We start from the raw sequence: 25,279 nt of genomic DNA, 5'->3' as shown, positions 1-25,279 counted from the left end.
GACTGCAAACTTGCTGATCCATGTGATGCCTCTTATTGGCACCTGCAGCAGAGAAGCTGAGTGAGATCACTTTCACTCAAGAGTGCTGATAGATTGCTGAAGATCTTGTTCCATCAGCTGACATCAAAATCGCTGTCAGGGCATTTCATCCCAACATACTGCTCTTCACTCTGGTCCAGATAGGTGACCTGCGACGACACTCACTCTATACTGGCTAGTAGCAAGTCCTGCATCTGGCTCTGACAAATGAAGTTCCATAGCCAGGATTTACTGCAGCTCTTCAATACCCTATGTATTTAGCAATACCAGATAAATTCAGTGAACTATTAGAGGGGGGTAAAATCCCGAGGATAAAATCACCCATTCTACCTTCCATTGTAACTATCAGATAAATCTGATGCTTTGTCAGCTTTAAATGGGAGAAATTAACTATGTGGGAATAAAGTAAATCCAGAGTAATTTGCCAATACCTGATTAACGCAAATACACAAATTTACTGCTCTTTAATACATATTTATCGCATGTGCTCATTCTAATGCACAGATCAAATGAAACTCCAAAGTGATCATCTCAGCCTATACTCTATCCGAATAGAGTGATTAACATCAGAATCAAAGATAATTTTCATTCCCTAGAGTTCTTCTGAGTTTTGCAGGAAACCAAAATGACTGGATATCAGGAAAAATTGTACCAGGAGATTCAGCTGAACATCATGCACTTCACGTCCTGGTCCAACATTACCATGGGGAGTTGGGAGTATTTCAATTTCAATATCTTGCAGACAACAATCAGTCTATGATGAAAATCCCTGTTGGTCTCAAGATGGTGATAATATAGGTGTATTTAGAGAGATACCTAGCCTGCTCTAATCTGGCTACTATGAATACTCCTGAAGGAATATCAAATATGATTTTGAGCGTTTCACTCGTATACCCATGACCATTTTAAGGCAATGCCTGTTCAATTATGTTGAACAGTGTGTAAAGCTAGCTAAATACCAACATAGACATAAGATAGCTGAAATACAGCACCATCGTAAAACAGTGTGTGGCCAGTAGAAATCCTGAAGGGAAACACTCTTACTTTTAACTGGTAGTATCAGAATACTGCAAATTAATGATATACATCTTCCTGGGAAGTGTACGTCTTTCATATCTATTGTGCACACAGCCAAACTACTGGTTGAATTAATGTGTTAGAGGATTGTTTTAAATTATTCAACCTTAAGGGAATATTTCAATAAAGGCTCATGCGAATAGGAACATTCCTCTTTAACTGCAATTACCTGACACTGAAAATTAATTTAAAAAGCTTACCTGTGTCAGTTAATTATTTTCCAATAGCTGTCCCAAGTAGGAAGATGGGTGGGGCTATCACAGGCTCTTGCACTCAGGCTCGGAGTGCTTTGGTGCCTAAAAATGATATATGACAATGCAGATGTGCTGGATTCAATATCCAACACCTCTGGACTTCATTGATGAGCCAGACTGTGCAAATAATGTGTTTTTAATAACAGTATACCACCCTCCCAGCAGTTAGTATATTTACATTTATCTTCACATGAAACAGAAACAAATGCAAAACAATGCAAAGATTACAGATAGAATACTTAGGTGAAATAAAGCAATCAAGATAAACCAAAATAAAAAAAAAATGCAGGAAACATTTGTAGGTCAGGCAGTATCAGTGGAGAGGGGAAGGTAGGGTTAACATTTCAGATGTTATGACCCTTTGTCAGAATGAAAGTAGTATCTTGAAGGTTCTAATAATAGGCTATAAAACCTAAAACGTTAACCTTACATTCCTCTCTCCAGCTATGCTGCCTGACCAGAATGTTTCCTGCATTTCAAGTTTTATTTCAGATTTCCTGCATCTGCAATATTTTACTTTTAGTGTATTACATTGTCTCTTTACATCTATCTATCACCTCATAAGATAGTAGAGATATTAATCAGGTTGCAGCATCCAGGCATATTGCCTTCACTAGCTCAGTTTTGATGGTGACAATCGTGCTACACTGATGGGTTGAACATGTACTGTGTAGAATTAGTATAAGTATTGTTAAAATAAATGAATTAACATTTTCTAAAATAATAAAGGAATTTCATATGAATGCATTAGTGCATTCGTTACCAATATCACAGCAGAATTTCAAATAGTAAGTTGTAACTACTCTGAAGTGGATGTTTTATTACAGGATTGCTTTAGAAAAAATATTCCTCATGCATTCTTGATCCAAATAAAAGTACAGGTACTTACACTGGCAAAGAAAATCCAAAATGAAAACCATAATTCATAAACACACACCATTCAAAGTCTTCTTTACTAAAATCTAAAATAGATTAGTTTAATAAGAAAGTCAACTTCTGGTCTAACTTAGCAATTCCAAAATGTTACCTGGACATTTCTTCATTGAAAATAATAACCTCAATGGCCTTCAGTACCTGATCAGGACAATATATCTTTATATATTTCAAAACCAGCACACAGATAGACTTTGCATTTTTTTTAAGAAATTCATGAAAGAAAGATACTTTTTTATTCTAATAAGTAAAAAAAAAAACTGTATAAATTGTGGTGCACAAAATGGGGTATAAAACTATGTGCTCAGAGTGCAGCTTATGGATTGCCATTTATATCTTGTACAAAATTCTGGATAAATTTAGGCAATTGTCAAAATCAGTAAATATGGAAAAATAATTACCTACAGAACAATTTGAATGCTGGAAAGAATTCGAGCAGGGATATAGCTAGACACATATTATAACAAACATTGGAGCAGGAGTAGGTCATTCGACTCCTCGAGCCTGTTCCGCCATTCAATACGATCATGGCTGATGATCTATCTCAATTCCACTTTCCTGCACGATACCCATATCCCTTTATTCCTTTAATATCCAAAAATCTATTGTTTTCAGTCTTGAATATGCTCAATAACAGCCTCCACAGCCCTCTGGGAAAGAGAATTCCTAAGATTCACCACCGTGAAGAAATTTCTCCTCATCTCGGTCCTAAAATGGCCGACCTCTTATTCTGAGATTGTGACCCCTGGTTCTAGACGCCACAGCCAGAGAAACATCCTCCCTGCATCTATCCTGTAAGAATTTTCAATTCCTCTCATTCTTCTAAACTCGAGAATATATTGTTACCGTTTCCTTGAGGAATTACAGGCTTACTATTCTGTACGAACTTTGTGTAAGAATATTTTGCAACTGCTCAATAAATTAAAGAAAGAGATATTCCCCATTCTAAATAATTTGCCAATCTGAGAAGAAAGGTATTCTACTTGTGCAGATTGTTAAACTGCAGCTCTTTAATTACTTGTAATGGCTTCCTATGTGACAAAGACCAATCAGCCCTTTGTATAAATTCTAGTCAATTTCATAGATGGGACTTCCAACAAATAGTTTGATATGCAGCCAGCAGGGTTGCAGAGATGTCAGATGGGTGCCTAAGCGTGAGAGCGCTTGCAAAAAACTGCCAACTGTTCAACTGCTGTAGTGCCAGCTCATCTGCCTGTGTGATTTCAGGTGGTGATTACATGCAGGCTTTGCTCTTTACCCCTGTAATTGTTGGCCCATGGTTGGTGTTAGGAGCCACAGGGTAGATACCCTTGACTGTAGCTTCTGCAGAATAAAACAATAACCCTTGCCATACATCTGCCCAAGTTATTACATACTAGTGATGTTTCAGAATAGAATAGAAAATGTTTTCCAAAGTCTTGGCTTTCAAGCATCACCGAGAGCACAAAGTTTTATTCCAAATAAAGTCACCGTATGAATTAAAAGTGGATTTTATGTAGGAAGATACTAGGATTTTTTAAGGCAGTGTTAAACAAAACTACATCACAAATACTGTGGCAATTTACACAACAGCATAACAGAATTGATCAATTCTAGTGCTCCAGCCAGGATTTTCATAGTAAAGTATATTTGGCACAAAAATTATTATAACCCAGAACACACCAATTAGAACATCCTAAATATTTGTTACTTCACAGTTAATAAACTAGTAGGAAAATGGAGGAGTGGTTACAAATGTGATAAATGAGAGTAGAAAATATTCAAATGAATGTAGCTGCACAAAGCTTATTGAAAACCATGTTAGACAATTCTACTGAACACTAACTGGAGCACTGATCTATCAGCATTATTCACATGCAGACATCTCAAAGATACAATGGTATAAAATATTAAAATATTCAACAGTCCTTAAATAGGAGTTGTAGCCTCCAGTGACCTTCCTAGTATTGCATCAAGAGAATAAACTGCTAAGTATCCAGCTTGTTACATGCAAGTCTTCATTGTCGAAACATGTGTGAAAGAGACCAGTCTTCTACAGGAGCTCTGAGTTTCCCATTTTTGGTGAAATGAGACGCTAGGGGAGTAGACTTGTATATGTGTCATATTTTGAGAAAATTAAAAAATTACTTAAAAACAAATTACACTAAAATACAAAAGCTTTGGTACACTCGGTAAATTTTCTGTGTAAACTTTCATGATAGCATTTTTTTTTTATACAGAAGATGAGCTCTTCCACATATGCCTTTAGTATTTAGTGATGAGCCAAAAGCAGTGCACTAAAGCATTTGTATGTGAAATGAAAATGTGCAATTATGATAACCAATAAATTAAAAAAACGGGCTAAAAAGCAGGCTTCCTGCAGAAATATAAAATGGACTGAGATAGCAAGAGAAGAAGATGGGATGATTAGTTTAAATACAAAAGAACAAATACAAACAGATGGACAAAGACACAGGTCCACTGAGGAATCTGGTACGAGGTTTGCTACTAGATTTATAGGTCACTCTCTCAGACGTTTGGTGGAAAACCGTCCAGCCTGCGAATGAATATAAAGGGGAAAAAAACAAGACACTAGTAAAGTACATACAGCAGTGACTCAAAATTGTAAATAATTTAGCTGGGTGGATATAGGATCCACAGCTTTTTACTACTAATACATCTATGAAAGAATTTTAGTTAAAAAGAAAATTGATCTCATGTGCAAATAGATGTAATGGAGAGAAGAAAAAAAAATCAGAAATAAATTAAATTTTCATAAGTTTCACAAAGGAAAATGGTTACCTAAAATTTACTGAACACATAACTTCCCTTAAAGATCTGCTATAAATCAGTGCTTTATGCTTAATATAATGTTTAATAAATCTGTAATCCGCTCCCTCATATACAACTAAACATAGAGCCATTTCCAAATATAAGCAATGCTTATAACATTAGTTAAAATGAAAAGCTTTTATACCACTGTCTGATTACTAAGATTTTAGTGAACTTGTAAATACAGAACTAGTCTGTAAATGTTTAATTTTATCAATGTTACAAAACAGGATTTGAAACATTTAGAAACACATTTGTACTGTATTAGTTTCCTTCATCTAATGTCCATTATTTCCTTGAACAGAATAATCCTCATGTTATTCTGAAAAAGAACACATTTGTTGCTTTCCTTTTGCAATGGTTTGAAGACACACTGTCGTCCAATGCACACTTAATTAACATACGGACTGTGAAATTGTCAGTGTGGTTCAGTGGTATCATGCCGAGTCTGACTCAGAAGGTTCTGGGTTTAAGCCCTACTCTAGATAGGAGAGAGTGCTGCATTGTCAGAGGTGCCAGCTTTCAGATGAGGCATTAAACCAAGATCCTGTGTGCCTGTTCAAATATACGTAAAAGTTCAGGCAGGGGAGTTCTCCTGGTGTCCTGGCCAACATTTATCCTCAATCAAAACCACTAATAGAGATTACCCAGTCACCTGCCTCAGTGCAGTTTGTGGGACCTTGCTGGCTGCCACATTTGCCGACAAAACAAGAGTGACTGCAGTTCCAAAATAATTCATTGGCTGTGAATTGCTTTGGGATGTCATGAAAGACACTATATAAATGCAAGTTTTTATTTCTTTGGAAATAGGTACATTTTTAGTAACTTGCCCATCATGTGATGACACATTTTAATGCAACATCCCCTTTCTGTCATATGACGCAAAACTACATTGCCCAAACCCTGCACCCAAAAAGGTGAATTATTCAACTAATTTGTAAACACTTTTTAATCAATAGTTATTACACTACATGATCCCAAACATTTATCATCTAGCAATATTTATAGCTTTACTAAAATATTAGTCACGTTATTCCTAATAGTTACCACGGTTCTGGAATATGTTTTAGAAGTTGTTCCTCGCCTCTCCCAATGCTATGCACCATTTCCTGCCTCAAGACACAAGCAAACATTTTTGGTTGATGAGACTCCAAATGGTCAAAAGTGACCAAGAGTAGCCAAAATTGATGATTATTTTGTGCACAGTATCTCACTTCTGCCTGGAAAAATCTGGTAACCCCAAACTTGCCATGTGGGAAATATCAGCTGGAAATCTATATCTTGCAGTTCTGTGATGCCCCTTGTGTTCATACACCAATACATGGTGTTGCTGAACTACTGCAATGTTAAGTGCTATAAGCAATATTTGTTCGGAGACTACAGCTTTATTCAACATTAGGCACTAGATCATAGCAGACATTTATGATTGTAACCAAGTACTGAATGGTTCTACTATACACAATATTCAGTGATATAAACAGGTAAATCAGTATTTTATTTAAATTATTTCAGTAAATTGGAAATGCACACTAAATGTCACTTCAAAACTAGCTCAACATTGCTTTGCCCGCATATTCATAATATCCTCTAGAACATCAGAACTAATAATCATTGTAAAGATTATAAAATGATACCACATTAGTGTTGGGAGTCATGACGATATTTTAATTAGCACAAACTTCAATTACAAACCATTAAACTGTATTTGTCAAAACAGCAACCTTGTGTGCCCATTAAAAACTATGTATAACCAACGGGATAACCAGGGCTGGAAACATTAAAACCTATAGCATAATGCTTCAAAGCCTGGATTGCTATGGTACCTAGACTTTGTTTGGCTTTTTCAAAACAAGCTTTAGAGAACATTTTTGTCCTGAAAAACTAGCAACGAAGCTTTTATGTAATTAAACTTAAAATTGGTGAAAATGTTAGCATGATGGTCTAATAACTGACTTTCCATGGATCTGAATGCAAGAAGAACTTCAGCTAAAGTGGCTATTTTTACCACAACTACCACAGTGCAATTTGCATCCAATGCAGAGAGAAGAAAATATCCCGTAAGGCTCGAGATAAATTTGTTGGTTTATCATTGATATAAAAGTTAGCATATTTATTGCAGGATAAGATTAAAACTATTTACTCAAAGGTCAGGCATAATGTCATATGTCACATTTTGCTGAAAAAAACATTGCCAGTTTAATTTGCATCTGAAATAACAGAACAGTTGGAGATAAACATGGTTGCCATCATAATTTACTATCAAGGGTTGGTTCTTCTATAATACTAAAATAAGCAGGTTCATTTTTGCAATTTAAGTGTTTTGCTAATTATAAATCACTTCAAATTGTAAAAGCTGCATTCAAATCCATTTTGTAATACATTCACAACTTTACAAACAGTAGAAAATATCAAGAATATTTTAAGATGCTTATATATTTTCAAACTTTAAAATGTATATTGCAAGCATCTGCAGTCTTTGAAAAAGGCACATTTTAATTTGGAGCCCAGGGAAGAGAAGGGTTAGGAAACAATTTTCAATTTTAACTGTGCCAGAATGCACTAACCCTTAGCGAGTCAGGCAAATTTGGTCGTCCAGTTTGGGCAAATAGTGAATTTATTTACAAGTAAAGACAGCCTCCATCCCATCTTCAAAATGGAGAATGGGATTCAGACAACGAAAGAAGAGAGGTAAGCAGAAAGTTTAAAAGTTTTGTAGAACACAAGTAAAAAAGGATAGTTAGATTAAATAGGAGAAAGGTAAATATTGAACGGAGAATGGAAAGTAAAGGACAGAAGGGCAAGCAGAATTAATTAGTGTAGTAAATTTTTCAGTTAAAAAAGTTTTATCTTGTAGTTTAGGACGACAGGGTATTACACTCGAGAGGGTTTATTGTGCAACATCAAGGTAGAAACTTAAAAATGTGTTTGGCCAATGAAAATCTGGCAGCAGTGTACAGATTAATAATGAAATTAGATTGTCACATTTTAAATCCATTCCCCCAATTTTGTGTATCTCAATGCTTACTTGTTTTCTCAGTTAAATATATTACATTACACTCTACATTATAGATCGTCTCAGAAGCCTACATTGAGGGTCGTTTATAGAGTTACACAGTTCTACTTGTTGTGTGGGAATACTTAGTGACAAGGCCGAGGATATTCCTAGGCTAGGGATACATGACGTGGGAGGGGGCTTCAGCAGACACTGGGCTAAGACAGTAGCCCAGTTGATTACAAATGTTGAGTGGAACCTGTCTCTTTAGCCGCCAGCCCACGTCTAACTCCAGCTGTGAATGCATCATCTATCCGCAGTAAAGGTACCCATATTTTCTGATGTTTCCTAGCCTCATATGCAGTCCATGCTCTGGTTGGCAGATATCTCACTGGTATTTTGTCCACATTGTGATTTGAGGTGTTGGGATATTGCACAACAGGGAAATTCACTCACTCTCAGGGGAAGAAGGTTCAGAGATTAACCTTTACACAGTGCAGAAGAATCATCCACTGCACGTACTTCATCCTGGACAATCTCATAGAGCACCTTTCACGGCTCAGAACTTTCCAAAGGGCTTTACAGCTAATGAAGTTAAGTGCTGGAGAATTTTTGGCACAAGGGTATTCGATGGTGAGGGGAATAGATAGGCGTTTCTGCGGACGCAACCGAGACTCCAGGATGGTATGTTGCCTCCCTGGTGCAAGGGTCAAGGATGTCTCGGAGCGGGTGCAGGACATTCTGAAATGGGAGGGAGAACAGCCAGTTGTCGTGGTGCACATTGGTACCAACGACATAGGTAAAAAAAGGGATGAGGTCCTACGAAAAGAATTTAAGGAGCTAGGAGCTAAATTAAAAAGTAGGACCTCAAAAGTAGTAATCTCGGGATTGCTACCAGTGCCACGTGCTACTCAGAGTAGGAATCGCAGGATAGCGCAGATGAATACATGGCTTGAGCAGTGGTGCAGCAGGGAGGGATTCAAATTCTTGGGGCATTGGAACCGGTTCTGGGGGAGGTGGGACCAGTACAAACCGGACGGTCTGCACCTGGGCAGGTCCGGAACCAATGTCCTAGGGGGAGTGTTTGCTAGTGCTGTTGGGGAGGAGTTAAACTAATATTGCAGGGGGATGGGAACCTATACAGGGAGACAGAGGGAGACAAAAAGGAGGCAAAAACAAAAGACAGAAAGGAGATGAGGAAAAGTGGAGGGCAGAGAAACACAAGGCAAAGAACAAAAAGGGCCACTGTACAGCAAAATTCTAAAAGGACAAAGGGTGTTAAAAAAGCAAGCCTGAAGGCTTTGTGTCTTAATGCAAGGAGTATCCGCAATAAGGTGGATGAATTAATTGTGCAAATAGATGTTAACAAATATGATGTGATTGGGATTACGGAGACGTGGCTCCAGGATGATCAAGGCTGGGAACTCAACATCCAGGGGTATTCAACATTCAGGAAGGATAGAATAAAAGGAAAAGGAGGTGGGGTAGCATTGCTGGTTAAAGAGGAGATTAATGCAATAGTTAGGAAAGACATTAGCTTGGATGATGTGGAATCTATATGGGTAGAGCTGCAGAACACTAAAGGGCAAAAATCGTTAGTGGGAGTTGTGTACAGACCTCCAAACAGTAGTAGTGATGTTGGGGAGGGCATCAAACAGGAAATTAGGAGTGCATGCAATAAAGGTGCAGCAGTTATAATGGGTGACTTTAATATGCACATAGATTGGGCTAGCCAAACTGGAAGCAATACGGTGGAGGAGGATTTCCTGGAATGCATAAGGGATGGTTTTCTAGACCAATATGTCGAGGAACCAACTAGGGGGGAGGCCATCTTAGACTGGGTGTTGTGTAATGAGAGAGGATTAATTAGCAATCTCATTGTGCGAGGCCCCTTGGGGAAGAGTGACCATAATATGGTGGAATTCTGCATTAGGATGGAGAATGAAACAGTTAATTCAGAGACCATGGTCCAGAACTTAAAGAAGGGTAACTTTGAAGGTATGAGGCATGAATTGGCTAAGATAGATTGGCTAATGATACTTAAGGGGTTGACTGTGGATGGGCAATGGCAGACATTTAGAGAACGCATGGATGAATTACAACAATTGTACATTCCTGTCTGGCGTAAAAATAAAAAAGGGAAGGTGGCTCAACCGTGGCTATCTAGGGAAATCAGGGATAGTATTAAAGCCAAGGAAGTGGCATACAAATTGGCCAGAAATAGCAGCGAACCTGGGGACTGGGAGAAATTTAGAACTCAGCAGAGGAGGACAAAGGGTTTGATTAGGGTAGGGAAAATGGAGTACGAGAAGAAGCTTGCAGGGAACATTAAGGCGGATTGCAAAAGTTTCTATAGGTATGTAAAGAGAAAGAGGTTAGTAAAGACAAACGTAGGTCCCCTGCAGTCAGAATCAGGGGAAGTCATAACGGGGAACAAAGAAATGGCAGACCAATTGAACAAGTACTTTGGTTCGGTATTCACTAAGGAGGACACAAACAACCTTCCGGATATAAAAGTGGTCAGAGGGTCTATTAAGGAGGAGGAACTGAGGGAAATCTTTATTAGTCGGGAAATTGTGTTGGGGAAATTGATGGGATTGAGGGCCGATAAATCCCCAGGGCCTGATGGACTGCATCCCAGAGTACTTAAGGAGGTGGCCTTGGAAATAGCGGACGCATTGACAGTCATTTTCCAACATTCCATTGACTCTGGATCAGTTCCTATCGAGTGGAGGGTAGCCAATGTAACCCCACTTTTTAAAAAAGGAGGGAGAGAGAAAGCAGGGAATTATAGACCGGTCAGCCTGACCTCAGTAGTGGGTAAAATGATGGAATCAATTATTAAGGATGTCATAGCAGCGCATTTGGAAAATGGTGACATGATAGGTCCAAGTCAGCATGGATTTGTAAAAGGGAGATCATGCTTGACAAATCTTCTGGAATTTTTTGAGGATGTTTCCAATAAAGTGGACAAAGGAGTACCAGTTGATGTGGTATATTTGGACTTTCAGAAGGCTTTCGACAAGGTCCCACACAGGAGATTAATGTGCAAAGTTAAAGCACATGGGATTGGGGGTAGTGTGCTGACGTGGATTGAGAACTGGTTGTCAGACAGGAAGCAAAGAGTAGGAGTAAATGGGTACTTTTCGGAATGGCAGGCAGTGACTAGTGGGGTACCGCAGGGTTCTGTGCTGGGGCCCCAGCTGTTTACATTGTACATTAATGATTTAGACGAGGGGATTAAATGTAGTATCTCCAAATTTGCGGATGACACTAAGTTGGGTGGCAGTGTGAGCTGCGAGGAGGATGCTATGAGGCTACAGAGTGACTTGGATAGGTTAGGTGAGTGGGCAAATGCGTGGCAGATGAAGTATAATGTGGATAAATGTGAGGTTATCCACTTTGGTGGTAAAAACAGAGAGACAGACTATTATCTGAATGGTGACAGATTAGGAAAAGGGAAGGTGCAACGAGACCTGGGTGTCATGGTACATCAGTCATTGAAGGTTGGCATGCAGGTACAGCAGGCGGTTAAGAAAGCAAATGGCATGTTGGCCTTCATAGCGAGGGCATTTGAGTACAGGGGCAGGGAGGTGTTGCTACAGTTGTACAGGGCCTTGGTGAGGCCACACCTGGAGTATTGTGTACAGTTTTGGTCTCCTAACTTGAGGAAGGACATACTTGCTGTTGAGGGAGTGCAGCGAAGATTCACCAGACTGATTCCCGGGATGGTGGGACTGACCTATCAAGAAAGACTGAATCAGCTGGGCTTGTATTCACTGGAGTTCAGAAGAGTGAGAGGGGACCTCATAGAAACGTTTAAAATTCTGACGGGTTTGGACAGGTTGGATGCAGGAAGAATGTTCCCAATGTTGGGGAAGTCCAGAACCAGGGGTCACAGTCTAAGGATAAGGGGTAAGCCATTTAGGACCGAGATAAGGAGAAACTTCTTCACCCAGAGAGTGGTGAACCTGTGGAATTCTCTACCACAGGAAGTAGTTGAGGCCAATTCACTAAATATATTCAAAAGGGAGTTAGATGAAGTCCTTACTACTCGGGGGATCAAGGGGTATGGCGTGAAAGCAGGAAGTGGGTACTGAAGTTTCATGTTCAGCCATGAACTCGTTGAATGGCGGTGCAGGCTAGAAGGGCTGAATGGCCTGCTCCTGCACCTATTTTCTATGTTTTTCTATGTTTTACACTCCTGCACACATTCTGACCAAATACCAGCTGCCAGCCCTTCTGGATAGAAGTCCTGGAGACTAGAAGAGCAACCATTGGACTTGCCATGTTCTCTCACCCAAACCCATGCACATTTGCCCTGCTGCTGCCCAGCAGTCACAGACTTAGAGATTTTGTTCATCGCAGCAGGAAAATCTAGAATTTTTTTTTAAAGAAATAAAAGGTAATGCAATTTCAAGCAAAAAAATGTCTCAATGCTCACAGTAAACACATTGATGTAATGCCTACAAAACAAAGCAGATTTTTTTTTGAACAGCTACGTACATGCACAGATATGCAAAATTTAATAGCAGACCCTCATATAAGGCACTAATGACAATTGGTCCAATAGTGCATTATAGTTCGGTACAAACTGTAGCAAATTAATCATTTGTATTGCTTCTATAATTAAGTAAAAGGTACCATACTTCTTAGTCACCATTTAGAGTTAGAGACCTCTTCTACCACTGTCACTTTGCTGTGTAGTTTGTTTTTAAAGGGTGCACATGACCCAGTCAGAATTTTCCTACAACCTCCTTGAACAGAATTGTATATCTGCGTTTACCCCCGATATCACAGCCAAAGTTCTAAATTCAGTATGGGAAAACTGCAGTTGGGAACCCACACCCCATTATTTTCACATAACATTCTAAATAGACTGTCATTTAATACAATGTGCTTTAATGTATTTACAGTTAACTTCCACAAGCAGAGCTGAGCACTAATTTCTCCAGAAGTTATGCTTCTGTCTATACTTAGCACATTCTTTATATTTGTATTTATGTCAGCAGAAAACAAAAATCAATGAGCCAGAGTTTTCCCCAAGGTCAAGCTGAATTCAAGCTAGTGCTGTTGTTGTACTGCCAATTTTGCATTGATGCAAAGTGGTTTTGTATCTACATGGAAGTGATTGTTAACTCAGGGGTATAGTTCTAATCTGATACCTCAGCACATTAAAACCAAGAAGGTGATCTCATAACACTGAGTTTGCACTGAATGCAGTATAACTCCAGCCAGTGTGAGTAAGTATTTGAAAAGTGCTCATGGAGTCCACTATGGTATACCTGCAGCTTGAGAAACTGGTTGTGAGCCTTGGCCATGTGACTTTTTCTTGGGAAAAGGGGGGATGATGGGGGCGGGGGGGGGGGGGGGGGGGGGAAGAATTGAAAGACTACATGCAGCAGTTTAGTAGAATGGTTAGGTTGCTGAATTACTAGGAATGCATTCCAGTGATCATTAAAGGTTAATTGCAGCTTTGTTTTAAGTGTTTTCCTTTTAAAATGGTGAAGTCATGCATTCAATTTCATAAATGAGTTTTCCACATTTTTAAATGTAGTTTGGAACCAGAACTTAATGTATTTTTTCAGTCCAAAAACTTGAGTCTTTCTAAAAATAAAAAAAGTGCTTTAATTACTCAAATTAGGGTTGTATTCCCTAGAATTGAGACGGTTAAGGGGTGATCTGATCAAAGTTTTCAAGACATTAAGGGGAACAGATAGGGTAGATAGAGAGAAACTATTTCCATTGGTTGGATATTCTAGGACGAGGGGGGCACAGTCTTAAACTTAGAGCCAGACCTTTCAAGAGTGAAATTAGGAAGCACTTCTACACACAAAGGGTGGTAGATGTTTGAAACTCTTCCACAAACAGCAATTGATGCTAGATCAATTGTTCTATTAAATTTGAGATTGTTAGCTTTCTGTTAACCAAAGGTATTAAGGGATATGGGCCGAACGCAGGAAATGGAGTTAGGTCACAAATCAGGCATGATCTCATTGAATGGCAGAGCAGGTTCGAGGGGCTGAATGGCCTACTCCTGTTCCTATGTACTTCAGTTCCTGAACTGAAATGAGGATGGTAATTGTAATATTTTCTGTATTAAGCATCAATAGAAATAGTTTTCTTATACTATTTCTGAAAACAATATTTTGCTGTTAATTTGCTACACCTAGCAAGGCTGAGACAGCAGCATCATATCATCATAGGCAGTCCCTCGGAATCGAGGAAGACTTGCTTCCACTCTTAACATGAGTTCTTAGGTGGCTGAACAGCCCAATACGAGAACCACAGTCCCTGTCACAGGTGGGACAGATAGGCGTTGAAGGTAAGGAATGGTGGGACAGGTTTGCCGCACGCTCTTTCCGCTACCTGCGCTTGATTTCTACATGCTCTCGGCGATGAGACTTGAGGTGCTCAGCTCCCTTCTGGATGCACTTCCTCCACCTAGGGTGGTCTTTGGCCAGGGACTCCCAGGTGTCAGTGGGGATGTTGCACTTTTATCAGGGAGGCTTTGAGGATGTCCTTGTAACATTTCCTCAGCCCACATTTGGCTCGTTTGCCGTGAAGGAGTTCAGAGTAGAGCGTTTGCTTTGGGAGTCTCGTGTCTGGCATGCGGACAATATGGCCTGCCCAGCAGAACTGATCAAGTGTGGTCAGTGCTTCAATATTGGGGATGTTGGCCTGGTCGAGGACGCTAACGTTCGTACATCTGTCCTCCCAGGGGATTTGTAGGATCATGGGGAGACATCGTTGGTGGTATTTCTCTAGCGTCTTGAGGTGTCTACTGTACATGGTCCATGTCTCTGAGCCATACTGGAGGGCGGGTATCACTACAGCCCTGTAGACCATGAGCTTGGTGGCAAATTTGAAGGCCTGGTCGTCGAACACTCGTTTCCTCAGATGGCTGAAGGCTGCACTGGCGCACTGGAGGCGGTGTTGAATCTCGTCGGCAATGTTTACTCTTGTTGATGAGAGGCTCACGAGGTATAGGAAATGGTCCACGTTGTCCAGGGCCACGCTGTGGACCTTGATTACTGGGGGGCAGTGCTGTGCGGCGAGGACAGGGTGGTGGAGGACCTTTGTCTTACGGATGTTTAGCATAAGGCCCATGCTTTCGTACGCCTCAGTAAATACGTCGACTATGTCCTGGAGTTCAGCCTCTATGTGCGCAGGCGTCGTCTGCGTACTGTAGCTCGACGAACGAGGTTGGGATGGTCTTGGACCTGGCCTGGAGACGACGATGGTCGAACAGGTTCTCACTGGTTCTGTAGTTTAGTTGACTCCAGCGGGGAGCTTGTTGGTTGTGAGGTGGAGCATGGCAGTGAGGAAGATTGAGAAGAGAGTTGGGGCGATGACATGGCCCTGTTTGACCCCGGTCTGGACGTGGATTGGGTCTGTAATGGATCCGTTGGTATGGATTACGGCCTGCATGTCGTCATGGAGCAGGCGGAGGATGTTGCCGAACTTTTGGAAGCATCAGAAACATAGGAGGACGCTCCATAGACCCTCGTGGTTGACAGTGTCAAAGGCCTTTGTAAAGTCGAAGGAGGCCATGTATAAGGGCTGGCACTGTTCCCTGCATTTTTCCTGCAGTTGTCGCGCTGCAAAAATCATGTCCATTGTGCCCCGTAGGGGCCAAAATCTGCACTGTGACTTGGGAAGGAGCTCGTGAGACAGCACGATTATACAGAATGAATTGCTAGGGTGAATTACACATGTCTGAGGTGACATTTTTTTTTTTGGACAGCAGTAAAGCAAAGTCTAGTCAGTCGTATTCTGTTTTTGTCTTGATTTATGAAAAATGGCTCTGATGTGAGGTGATTTAATAGCTTGTAATGAAGAAAAATATCATGTTATATGTGCAATAGTACAATGGGTATCAGACACAAGGAGTACACAAGTTGATCTGCATGTTCTGGTATAATAACGAATAGATTGCAGTTACAGAATTAGAAGAGAGTAAAACATACATTTTAATACTAGAGTACCGTAATATATTAATCACCAGTTTCAAATTGAAGTCAAATGAAGTATCAAGCACCTCTATAACTGCATTCATGGACAGCTCAATTCCAAAGAAAATTCACAATTCCATTCTCGGCAAACTCATAATAAAGCTTTCCAGAGAGCAGAGATTGCTAATTTTCTACACATATGATGGATGGAAAGGAAACGGCAAGGACTGTTTGCAAGTCAGTCAAGTAGGCCAACTGCTAGAATGACCAAGAAACAGGATAGCATTTATGGGACTAACCATGAGCTGAACTGTTTCAATTTTCTCCACGTAAAATCACCATGTTAGCTAGGAAGAGAAAATGTAGCATAAAAGAAACTGTAAGCTGGAATAGACACTAAAATCTCCCTGTATTTAAAACACAAAGAGTTCCTAACTTTAAAAATCAGACACAACACAAACATATTGGACGAGATTTTAATGCCCTCCACCCACTGGAAATGGGATGGTAGCGGAGTTAATATGGAGGTGATGGACTTACCGTTTCCTCTCCACCGCCATCTTTCTGTTGGGTAGTCTAGATGCCTGCCTGGATCAGGCAGTAGCCACGCTAATCTATGCAAATGGGATCCCTTAATGCCATTTTAACGGAACATTGGACAGAACGTCTATTCTGGATGTGCCAGTCAGTAAAACTTGGAAGTAAAGCAGAAGAGGCCTTAAAAATGCTAAAATTCTTTTTTTGGGTCCAAGAAGAGCAAAAGTGCTCCTTCGTGCTTCACAAGAATAATGTTGGCTGCTGCCACCCCGGACTCTCCTCCCTCTACACTCGCAAGTCACTCCATCAAGGACCTGCCATTTTCATGGCTGGGTTGATCTATATATTGCGTCAGGCTGGAGCTGGCACCAGTTTGTGGCGTGCAGCTCACCACATATAAATTAATGCGGCTCAGTCCTCGAAAAGGACCGGGCCTCCCGCCGGCACTATTGCGTGGTTAGCTTGGCTGCACTATTGTTAAAATCTATAGGCTATAGGCAGAAAACAAGTGCAGGCAGTGGAAGGAACGTGTGGCAAACCAGACTCCCCATCCACCCTTTCCTCCAATAACTGTCTGTCCCACCTGTGACAGAGACTGTAGTTCCCATATTGGACTGTTCAGTCACTGAGAACTCACTTTTTGAGTGGAAGCAAGTCTTCCTCGATTCCGAGGGACTGCCTATGAAAAATGAGGTAAAATCTACCCCGCTTTCTGCAAGACAGTGCTTTTAAGAAAGTTCTCAAGATACAGATGAGGAAGACCGTATGAACTATTTTAACTGTTCTATCCAGAAAGATCTCTCAATTCCTCTCCAATCACAGCATCCAATTGTTTATTAAATTATTCTAGGGTTTTCACCTGGAAGCCCATTCCATGTGTTGATCATTTTGTGTTGAGAACGTCCTGACACGAGCTAAATTTTCCTTATACCAATTACAAACCATGTCCCCTTGTTGTACAGTAATTTTCTTTTAGTTTGTTCTGGATAGACCTTTCCATATCCTTTACTATCTTGTTTACCCCTCAGTCACCACCTCCTTTCAAGGCAGAAAAGCCTATCTCTCAAGCAATTCCTCATAATTCAATTCTCTAATGTTATGGATCAATCTTCTGGCTCTTGTCTGAATTTCCTTCATGGTTTCAATGCGATTTTTGGTTATGTTGTTCAGTATTCAATTTGCTGTATTGATTGCTGCTCCTTAACAACTGAACATATTAAGCAGTAAGGCTACTAAAACAGCCAGTTCTCTTTCAAATTCAACATCATTCATGAAGTTTGCCTATTTTCTTACATGCGGTACTTGGCCATATTAAATTTCATCTGCCATTGACCTGGCCACTGATATTTGCAGCAAGGATCAATTGTATTTGTATTTCTCAAGAAACGTTTCCTGACATCTTTTGAAAAGAAATTTGGCAAAAACTGGTATTTAATTTTGCATACCATGTTAAAATCTAATAGATTTTCAGTAACCAAAACCTGCTCATTATGGTACCATATATTTAATAAAGTGTTTATACAATTACCTTGGCCAATGCCTCCTTGTGCAGCATCTGCCGTATCACCAACAAAGCCTGAATAAACATCATCAGAGGATAAGGAGGACTTGATAGAGCAGGGCTGTTGTGTCTGCACAGCCTGAGATTGAGCAGGTTCTGGAGTATCACAACTACATGCGGCATCTTGAGTTGTTGAAACTGTGCAATTATCTGTTTGAAGACCTGCAACAGGAAAGACAACACATTCTAAGAACTTGAACAATTCCTCATTGTTAAGAAAATTGCAAGGTGAAGATGACAGCTAGCCTTATCAAAAGATATATGAAGCTGAACTTCTGCACCAGAAAGGCCTTTATTCCACTTGGTGATCCACTATAGGTAGCTCTTGATGAAACAATTGGGTTTACTCCAAGAGACAAGTTTTGATATCTTGCTATGTTCATCAGGGCCTAAGGTGTACCATTCTTTGCATAAGTTAATAGAATTTTAAAGATTTTGCATAATGAATCATTCTGAGTTTTGACTGATGAACTGTTTAATCAAACAAGTGCACTCACTTGTATTGGAAGCTGCATTCTTCAGTGACTGCACCAACGGATTAAGTAGCCTGCAAGCTTTTAGTTTGTTCTTGCTGGCTCTCCGACGTCGGCCTGTAGGTGGCACAGCTTGCAAGAATCCTAAAGCTGTTGGTAAAGGTTTCCCTAAACGTCTGTACAATTCCTCTATCTCATATCTTTGATGAACTTGAAGTTCTGAAATCTCTTTCATGTGTCTAGGAAAGAGGCATAAAAATATATCATGTTTTAAAGTTAATAACACAAGTTACATGAATTACTGCTAAAAGCAAAATATTGCAGATGCTGGAATCTTGAATAAAAACAGAAAATGCTGGAAATCTCAGCAGGTCAGGCAGCATCTGTGGAGGGGAAGCAGAGTTAACGTTTCAGGCCGATGACCCTTCGTCAGAATTACTGCTACATTGCTTAACTATAAAGAAAAATTTGCTAATTCAACTTGAACATCAGAATTTGAGTGCATAAATCCACACAAAGACTTGAGAAATTAACTGTACATCTGTGCAAATTAACTTGCATAAGCTATTGGGTGCATTTGTTGCTAACTAAACAATAGCAAGTTAATCTACTCTATACTCATCACAAACCAAGATATATTTTTTCCATTTGTTGTACTGATTGACTAAAAAGGTTTTTATTGCAACTTCCAAAATATACAGACTAATAATTTATCAAAGCAAAGACAAGGTATACTTGAACCCAAGTATGAACAAACACACTTTTCTCGTAGTGTCTGTAGTTCTATTTTCATGTCAGTATCTTCAAATTCAGAATCATTGTCACTGCTCATGTAAGATGACTGGGAAGGAGATGCAGAATGAATAGTTATGGTTGGAGGAGCTGCTGCTTGGCCATTTGCAGGTTTGAGTCTCTGCCTGTCATCAGTCTTCAACAAAGCAGCTGATTTTCTGGGTAAAGGGAACTCTGCAGCTGTGCTTGTCTGATTGCAACTAACTGACTTTTGAATAACCTTCGGTTTTGTACTGGATGGTTCATCAGAATCTGAAGACAGATGACTGCGAAACATAACGTCCACAGGAACAGAGGTTTGAGCTCGAGTAACCAAAGGCTTTAAATCAGGGCTAGTAGGAGATTCTTTTGTATAAAGCTCAGGCGGTGCAGAATATCTATTGCGACGAGGATATTTTAAAGTCACTTCATCTTTTGTATTAATAACTGAAAATCTGCCAATTGTGTTGATTCTTGTAATTGTCAGCAGCTTATTTTCCGTTTTTTCCTTCTTTGGGTCACTTTCTCCATTCGCTAATAGTGGACAGAATAATTTTCCTCCTGGTGCTTCATTTGGCTTCGTTTCACTTTTTGCATCATGCTCAATTTTATTAACAATGTCCTGAGATGTTGGAACAACCTGAAATAAATTAGTGAAGAATGTTACTCACAAGATCAGCATCATTCTTTGAAGAGTGGGTTTCTGACACCAACAGGTTTTACTATAACTATGCTAGCTTCATGCAGTTTTCTGAGAAACAGCATGCAACTCTTGCTAACCCATTTCAGATACAACAGTTTCCCCATTTCCTCTACAAGCTACTGGTTATCAGACATTCTGTTCCTGCCATATTTGACTTCACTTAGGCCTCATTGCATTAAACAAGCTGGTCAATAGTCAACTTTATTTGGAAGATGAGGAAACCTTTCTGTGGTTCTGAAATAAATCCGTCTCAGAATGGATTAAGTTTAGTTTACAGGAGAAATAGATCTGACAAGTGGAGCTTACAATTAAAAAATAAAAAATCCATTTTCTAAATATTTTCATTGTGATCTTTGAAAATAAGGGAAACTAGTAAATTATTTGTTTTTTTTTTAAAAACTGTTGAAGGTTAGTCCATTCTCTCTCCAGTAATTCTTTTCCAAGCAGCTGAGCATCTGCAATCTTTTATTTGCTTTTGATGTGAACTATATATTCAATTGACAGGCTAGTACAATAGCCTGAAATTTCCTGTCCAAATGACTGAACTGGCAGCATTTGCCATCATTGCGACTTTGAAAATGATTGGAATTTTGGGAATTCCTAAAGTTGCAGTCAGTCATTCACTGCTCTTCCACAGGCTGCGCTGTGCACACCGCTCCCGCGCCACCATATTAGTAGTGTCGGCAATTAGTGATATCACTCAAATTTGAAGGGTGGGCGGAAGGGGGAGGGGGTGGGGCGGAAGGGGGAGAGGGGGTGGGAGGTGGAGCCGGGGGGGGGGCAGGAGGCGGAGCCTGGGTGGGGGGGGGGCGGGAGAGGCCGAGCCGGGGGGGGAGGGGGGGGGGAAAGAGCGGTGCGGGAGGGAGGGAGGGGGAAGAGAAAGAGGCAGCGAGTATTTTTTTATTTTGATTTTAAGTGCTATATCACATCGCCCCATAGTATTCCTTTCTCCTAAAAAAGTGTTTTCAATTACCATAGATTATTCTTATTCTGAATCCTCGCTAAAGCACCTATATTTTTCTTGAAATCGGGTTCCAAAATTGCTTGCCATACTCACCACTGATCTGCAGTGTCAGCAAAACTTGTAATTCAATGCTCGAGTCGTCCCAACACCTGATTTGTCTAACTGATAGCTGCTTCACACTGACCCACTACAATCACTTCCAAATCCTTTCAAGCCTCTGACAGTGGGTGCATACTTTGTGAACAGTGACTGTTAGCTCTTCCTACAGCATTTTCCTACATTTAAGCACACTAAAATCCATGCACCATATTTCAGCCCAATTAGTCAAGTCTCTGAAGATAGTCACCTTTCCACTCATCACCCGCTCACACAGCTTGAGGTCATCAGCAAATACATGACTTTTATAGACATCCTGTTACATATCATTCATAAATTAAATTATGTTAATGATTGAATTTTCTGTTGGGACCTCTGCATAAATTCTATAAAACACAAACGACCTGGGGTAATTTGATAAGACATCTGTCCTCGTTAAATTTGACTCCTGTAGAAGCACAAAATACTATACATCATGTGCTCGTCACTGTTCACAAAGTCAAAAATGTTATCCAAGCCCATTCAATTACGATCATCCATTTTTGGCAGCAAATTAATAGGTTTTATTAAATGGCTCAAGAGGATTCAGGAAAAACAGCAATGCACCAGCAGCAGCTACAAATGAAAGAACACTGCAAATGCAAGCAAATGGAATAGAAACATAGAAAATAGGTGCAGGAGTAGGTCATTCGGCCCTTCGAGCCTACACCACCATTCAATAAGATCATGGCTGATCATTCACCTCAGTACCCCTTTCCTGCTTTCTCTCCATACCCTTTGATCCCTTTAGCTGTAAGGGCCATATTTAACTCCCACTTGAATATATCCAATGAACTGGCATCAACAACTCTCTGCGGTAGGGAATTCCACAGGTTAACAACTCTGAGTGAAGAAGTTTCTCCTCATCTCAGTCCTAAATGGCTTACCCCTTATCCTTAAGACTGTGTCCCCTGGTTCCGGACTTCCCCAACATCAGGAACATTCTTCCTGCATCTAACCTGTCCAATCCAGTCAGAATTTTATATGTTTCCATGAAATCCCCTCTCATCCTTCTCAACTCCAGTGAATAAAGGCCCAGTCGATCCAGTCTCTCCTCATATGTCAGTCCAGCCATCCCAGGAATCAGTCTGGTGAACCTTCGTTGCACTTGCTATTGAGGGAGAACATCCTTCCTCAGATTAGGAGACCAAAACTGAACACAATATTCCAGGTGAGGCCTCACCAAGGCCCTGTACAACTGCAGTAAGACCTCCCTGCTCTTATACTCAAAACTCCTAGCTATGAAGGCTAACATACCATTTGCCTTCTTCACCGCCTGCTGTACCTGCATGCCAACTTTCAATGACTGATGTACCATGACACCAAGGTCTTGTTGCACCTCCCCTTTTCCTAATCTGCCACCATTCAGATAATATTCTGCCTTCGTGTTTTTGCCCCCAAAGTGGATAATCTCACATTTATCCACATTATACTGCATCTGCCATGCATTTGCCCACTCACCTAACCTGTCCAAGTCACCCTGCAGCCTCTTAGCGTCCTCCTCACAGCTCACACCGCCACCCAGTTTAGTGTCATCTGCAAACTTGGGAGATATTACACTCAATTCCTTCATCCAAATCATTAATGTATATTGTAAATAGCTGGGGTCCCAGCACTGAGCCCTGCGGCACCCCACTAGTCACTGCTTGCCATTCTGAAGAGGACTGCACCAACAAAACAAAAACATTACTTGAATCTGAAATTACAAGCATTTGCTGCAGTGAATTGTCAGTATAAGCACACTCTTGTCTCTAAAAACTACAGGTGCAACAAAGAGAAAACAAAAATCACAGAAAACATGAAGCAGAAACATAAATATAAAAACTGATACATACACAGAACATTCCTTTGAGACACACCTGAAACCTGTTTATTGCTAGAGGAAGATCATCTACTGTAGACGACATAAACATTGTATCGGATGATCCCGCCCCACTGATGTCAGCAATAGTAACTGAAATATAACAGAAAAATTATTAGATTTCTGCCATTTTCAGCATTTCAAAATTATGAAGAACCAAAAATGCTCAACTCATTGCATTTGAGGACTTTGACTGAAGGAGAATTTGAAGAACACACTTGCACATTTAGCTAGCACAAAAGGAAAAGTGGATCACTGCAGCCAATCTCAAAGATGCATTTTCCCATTTAAATGTATGCAGCTTCAATGCCAATTGCAGTGATCAAGTCTGTAAGTCATGTTGAGAATATATGATTAGACTTCCAAGCTTCCGCTTCAAATGGACTGCATATTTCTTATGCTTTGTATGGACAGCCAATGATATTGTGGGATCCCTCTTGAGCAACAGATATTTAGAAACATAGAAACATAGAAAATAGGTGCAGGAGTAGGCCATTCGGCCCTTCTAGCCTGCACCGCCATTCAATGAGTTCATGGCTGAACATTCAACTTCAGTACCCCATTCCTGCTTTCTCGCCATACCCCTTGATCCCCCTAGCAGTAAGGACCTCATCTAACTCCTTTTTGAATATATTTAGTGAATTGGCCTCAACAACTTTCTGTGGTAGAGAATTCCACAGGTTCACCACTCTCTGGGTGAAGAAGTTCCTCCGCATCTCGGTCCTAAATGGCTTACCCCTTATCCTTAGACTGTGACCCCTGGTTCTGGACTTCCCCAACATTGGGAACATTCTTCCTGCATCTAACCTGTCTAACCCCGTCAGAATTTTATATGTTTCTATGAGGTCCCCTCTCATTCTTCTGAACTCCAGTGAATACAAGCCCAGTTGATCCAGTCTTTCTTGATAGGTCAGTCCCGCCATCCCGGGAATCAGTCTGGTGAACCTTCGCTGCACTCCCTCAATAGCAAGAATGTCCTTCCTCAGGTTAGGAGACCAAAACTGTACACAATACTCCAGGTGTGGCCTCACCAATGCCCTGTACAACTGTAGCAACACCTCCCTGCCCCTGTACTCAAATCCCCTTGCTATGAAGGCCAACATGCCATTTGCTTTCTTAACCGCCTGCTGCACCTGCATGCCAACCTTCAATGACTGATGTACCAGGACACCCAGGTCTCTTTGCACCTCCCCTTTTCCTAATCTGTCACCATTCAGATAATAGTCTGTCTCTCTGTTTTTACCACCAAAGTGGATAACCTCACATTTATCCACATTATACTTCATCTGCCATGCATTTGCCCACTCACCTAACCTATCCAAGTCGCTCTGCAGCCTCACAGCATCCTCCTCGCAGCTCACACTGCCACCCAAATTTGGAGATACTACATTTAATCCCCTCATCTAAATCATTAATGTACAGTGTAAACAGCTGGGGCCCCAGCACAGAACCTTGCGGTACCCCACTAGTCACTGCCTGCCATTCTGAAAAGTACCCATTTACTCCTACTCTTTGCTTCCTGTCTGACAACCAGTTCTCAATCCATGTCAGTACACTACCCCCAATCCCATGTGCTCTAACTTTGCACATCAATCTCTTGTGTGGGACCTTGTCGAACACCTTCTGAAAGTCCAAATATACCACATCAACTGGTTCTCCCTTATCCACTCTACTGGAAACATCCTCAAAAAATTCCAGAAGATTTGTCAAGCATGATTTCCCTTTCACAAATCCATGCTGACTTGGACCTATCATGTCACCTCTTTCCAAATGCACTGCTATGACATCCTTAATAATTGATTCCATCATTTTACCCACTACCGATGTCAGGCTGACCGGTCTATAATTCCCTGTTTTCTCTCTCCCTCCTTTTTTAAAAAGTGGGGTTACATTGGCTACCCTCCACTCCATAGGAACTGATCCAGAGTCAATGGAATGTTGGAAAATGACTGTCAACGCATCCACTATTTCCAAGGCCACCTCCTTAAGTACTCTGGGATGCAGTCCATCAGGCCCTGGGGATTTATCGGCCTTCAATCCCATCAATTTCCCCAACACAATTTCCCGGCTAATAAGGATTTCCCTCAGTTCCTCCTCCTTACTAGACCCCCCGACCCCTTTTATAACCGGAAGGTTGTTCGTGTCCTCCTTCGTGAATACCAAACCAAAGTACTTGTTCAATTGGTCCGCCATTTCTTTGTTCCCCGTTATGA

General features: G+C 40.7%; 1 protein-coding gene across 4 annotated transcripts in view; it reads right to left on the bottom strand.

The window, feature by feature from the left end:
- The window catches only part of LOC139277193 (serine/threonine-protein kinase WNK2-like), a 218,827-nt gene that overhangs the window by 17,467 nt on the left and 176,081 nt on the right, over nucleotides 1-25,279 (bottom strand). For 2 of the 4 annotated variants that reach the window (XM_070895317.1, XM_070895319.1), the window contains 5 exons: nucleotides 23,065-23,159; nucleotides 19,394-20,043; nucleotides 18,657-18,871; nucleotides 18,127-18,321; nucleotides 4,741-4,839 (listed from right to left, as the gene is read on the bottom strand). In XM_070895317.1, coding sequence (XP_070751418.1) covers nucleotides 4,741-4,839; nucleotides 18,127-18,321; nucleotides 18,657-18,871; nucleotides 19,394-20,043; nucleotides 23,065-23,159 — 1,254 coding nt within the window. The remainder of the gene's footprint in view (nucleotides 1-4,740; nucleotides 4,840-18,126; nucleotides 18,322-18,656; nucleotides 18,872-19,393; nucleotides 20,044-23,064; nucleotides 23,160-25,279) is intronic. The other 2 variants (XM_070895318.1, XM_070895321.1) reach the window with 1 other exon arrangement.

Source organism: Pristiophorus japonicus, chromosome 12 (genome assembly GCF_044704955.1).
Source record: "Pristiophorus japonicus isolate sPriJap1 chromosome 12, sPriJap1.hap1, whole genome shotgun sequence".
Classification (NCBI taxonomy): domain Eukaryota; kingdom Metazoa; phylum Chordata; class Chondrichthyes; family Pristiophoridae; genus Pristiophorus; species Pristiophorus japonicus.
Note: the sequence above shows the minus strand (reverse complement) of the source record. Positions and strands in the feature narration are given on the sequence as shown.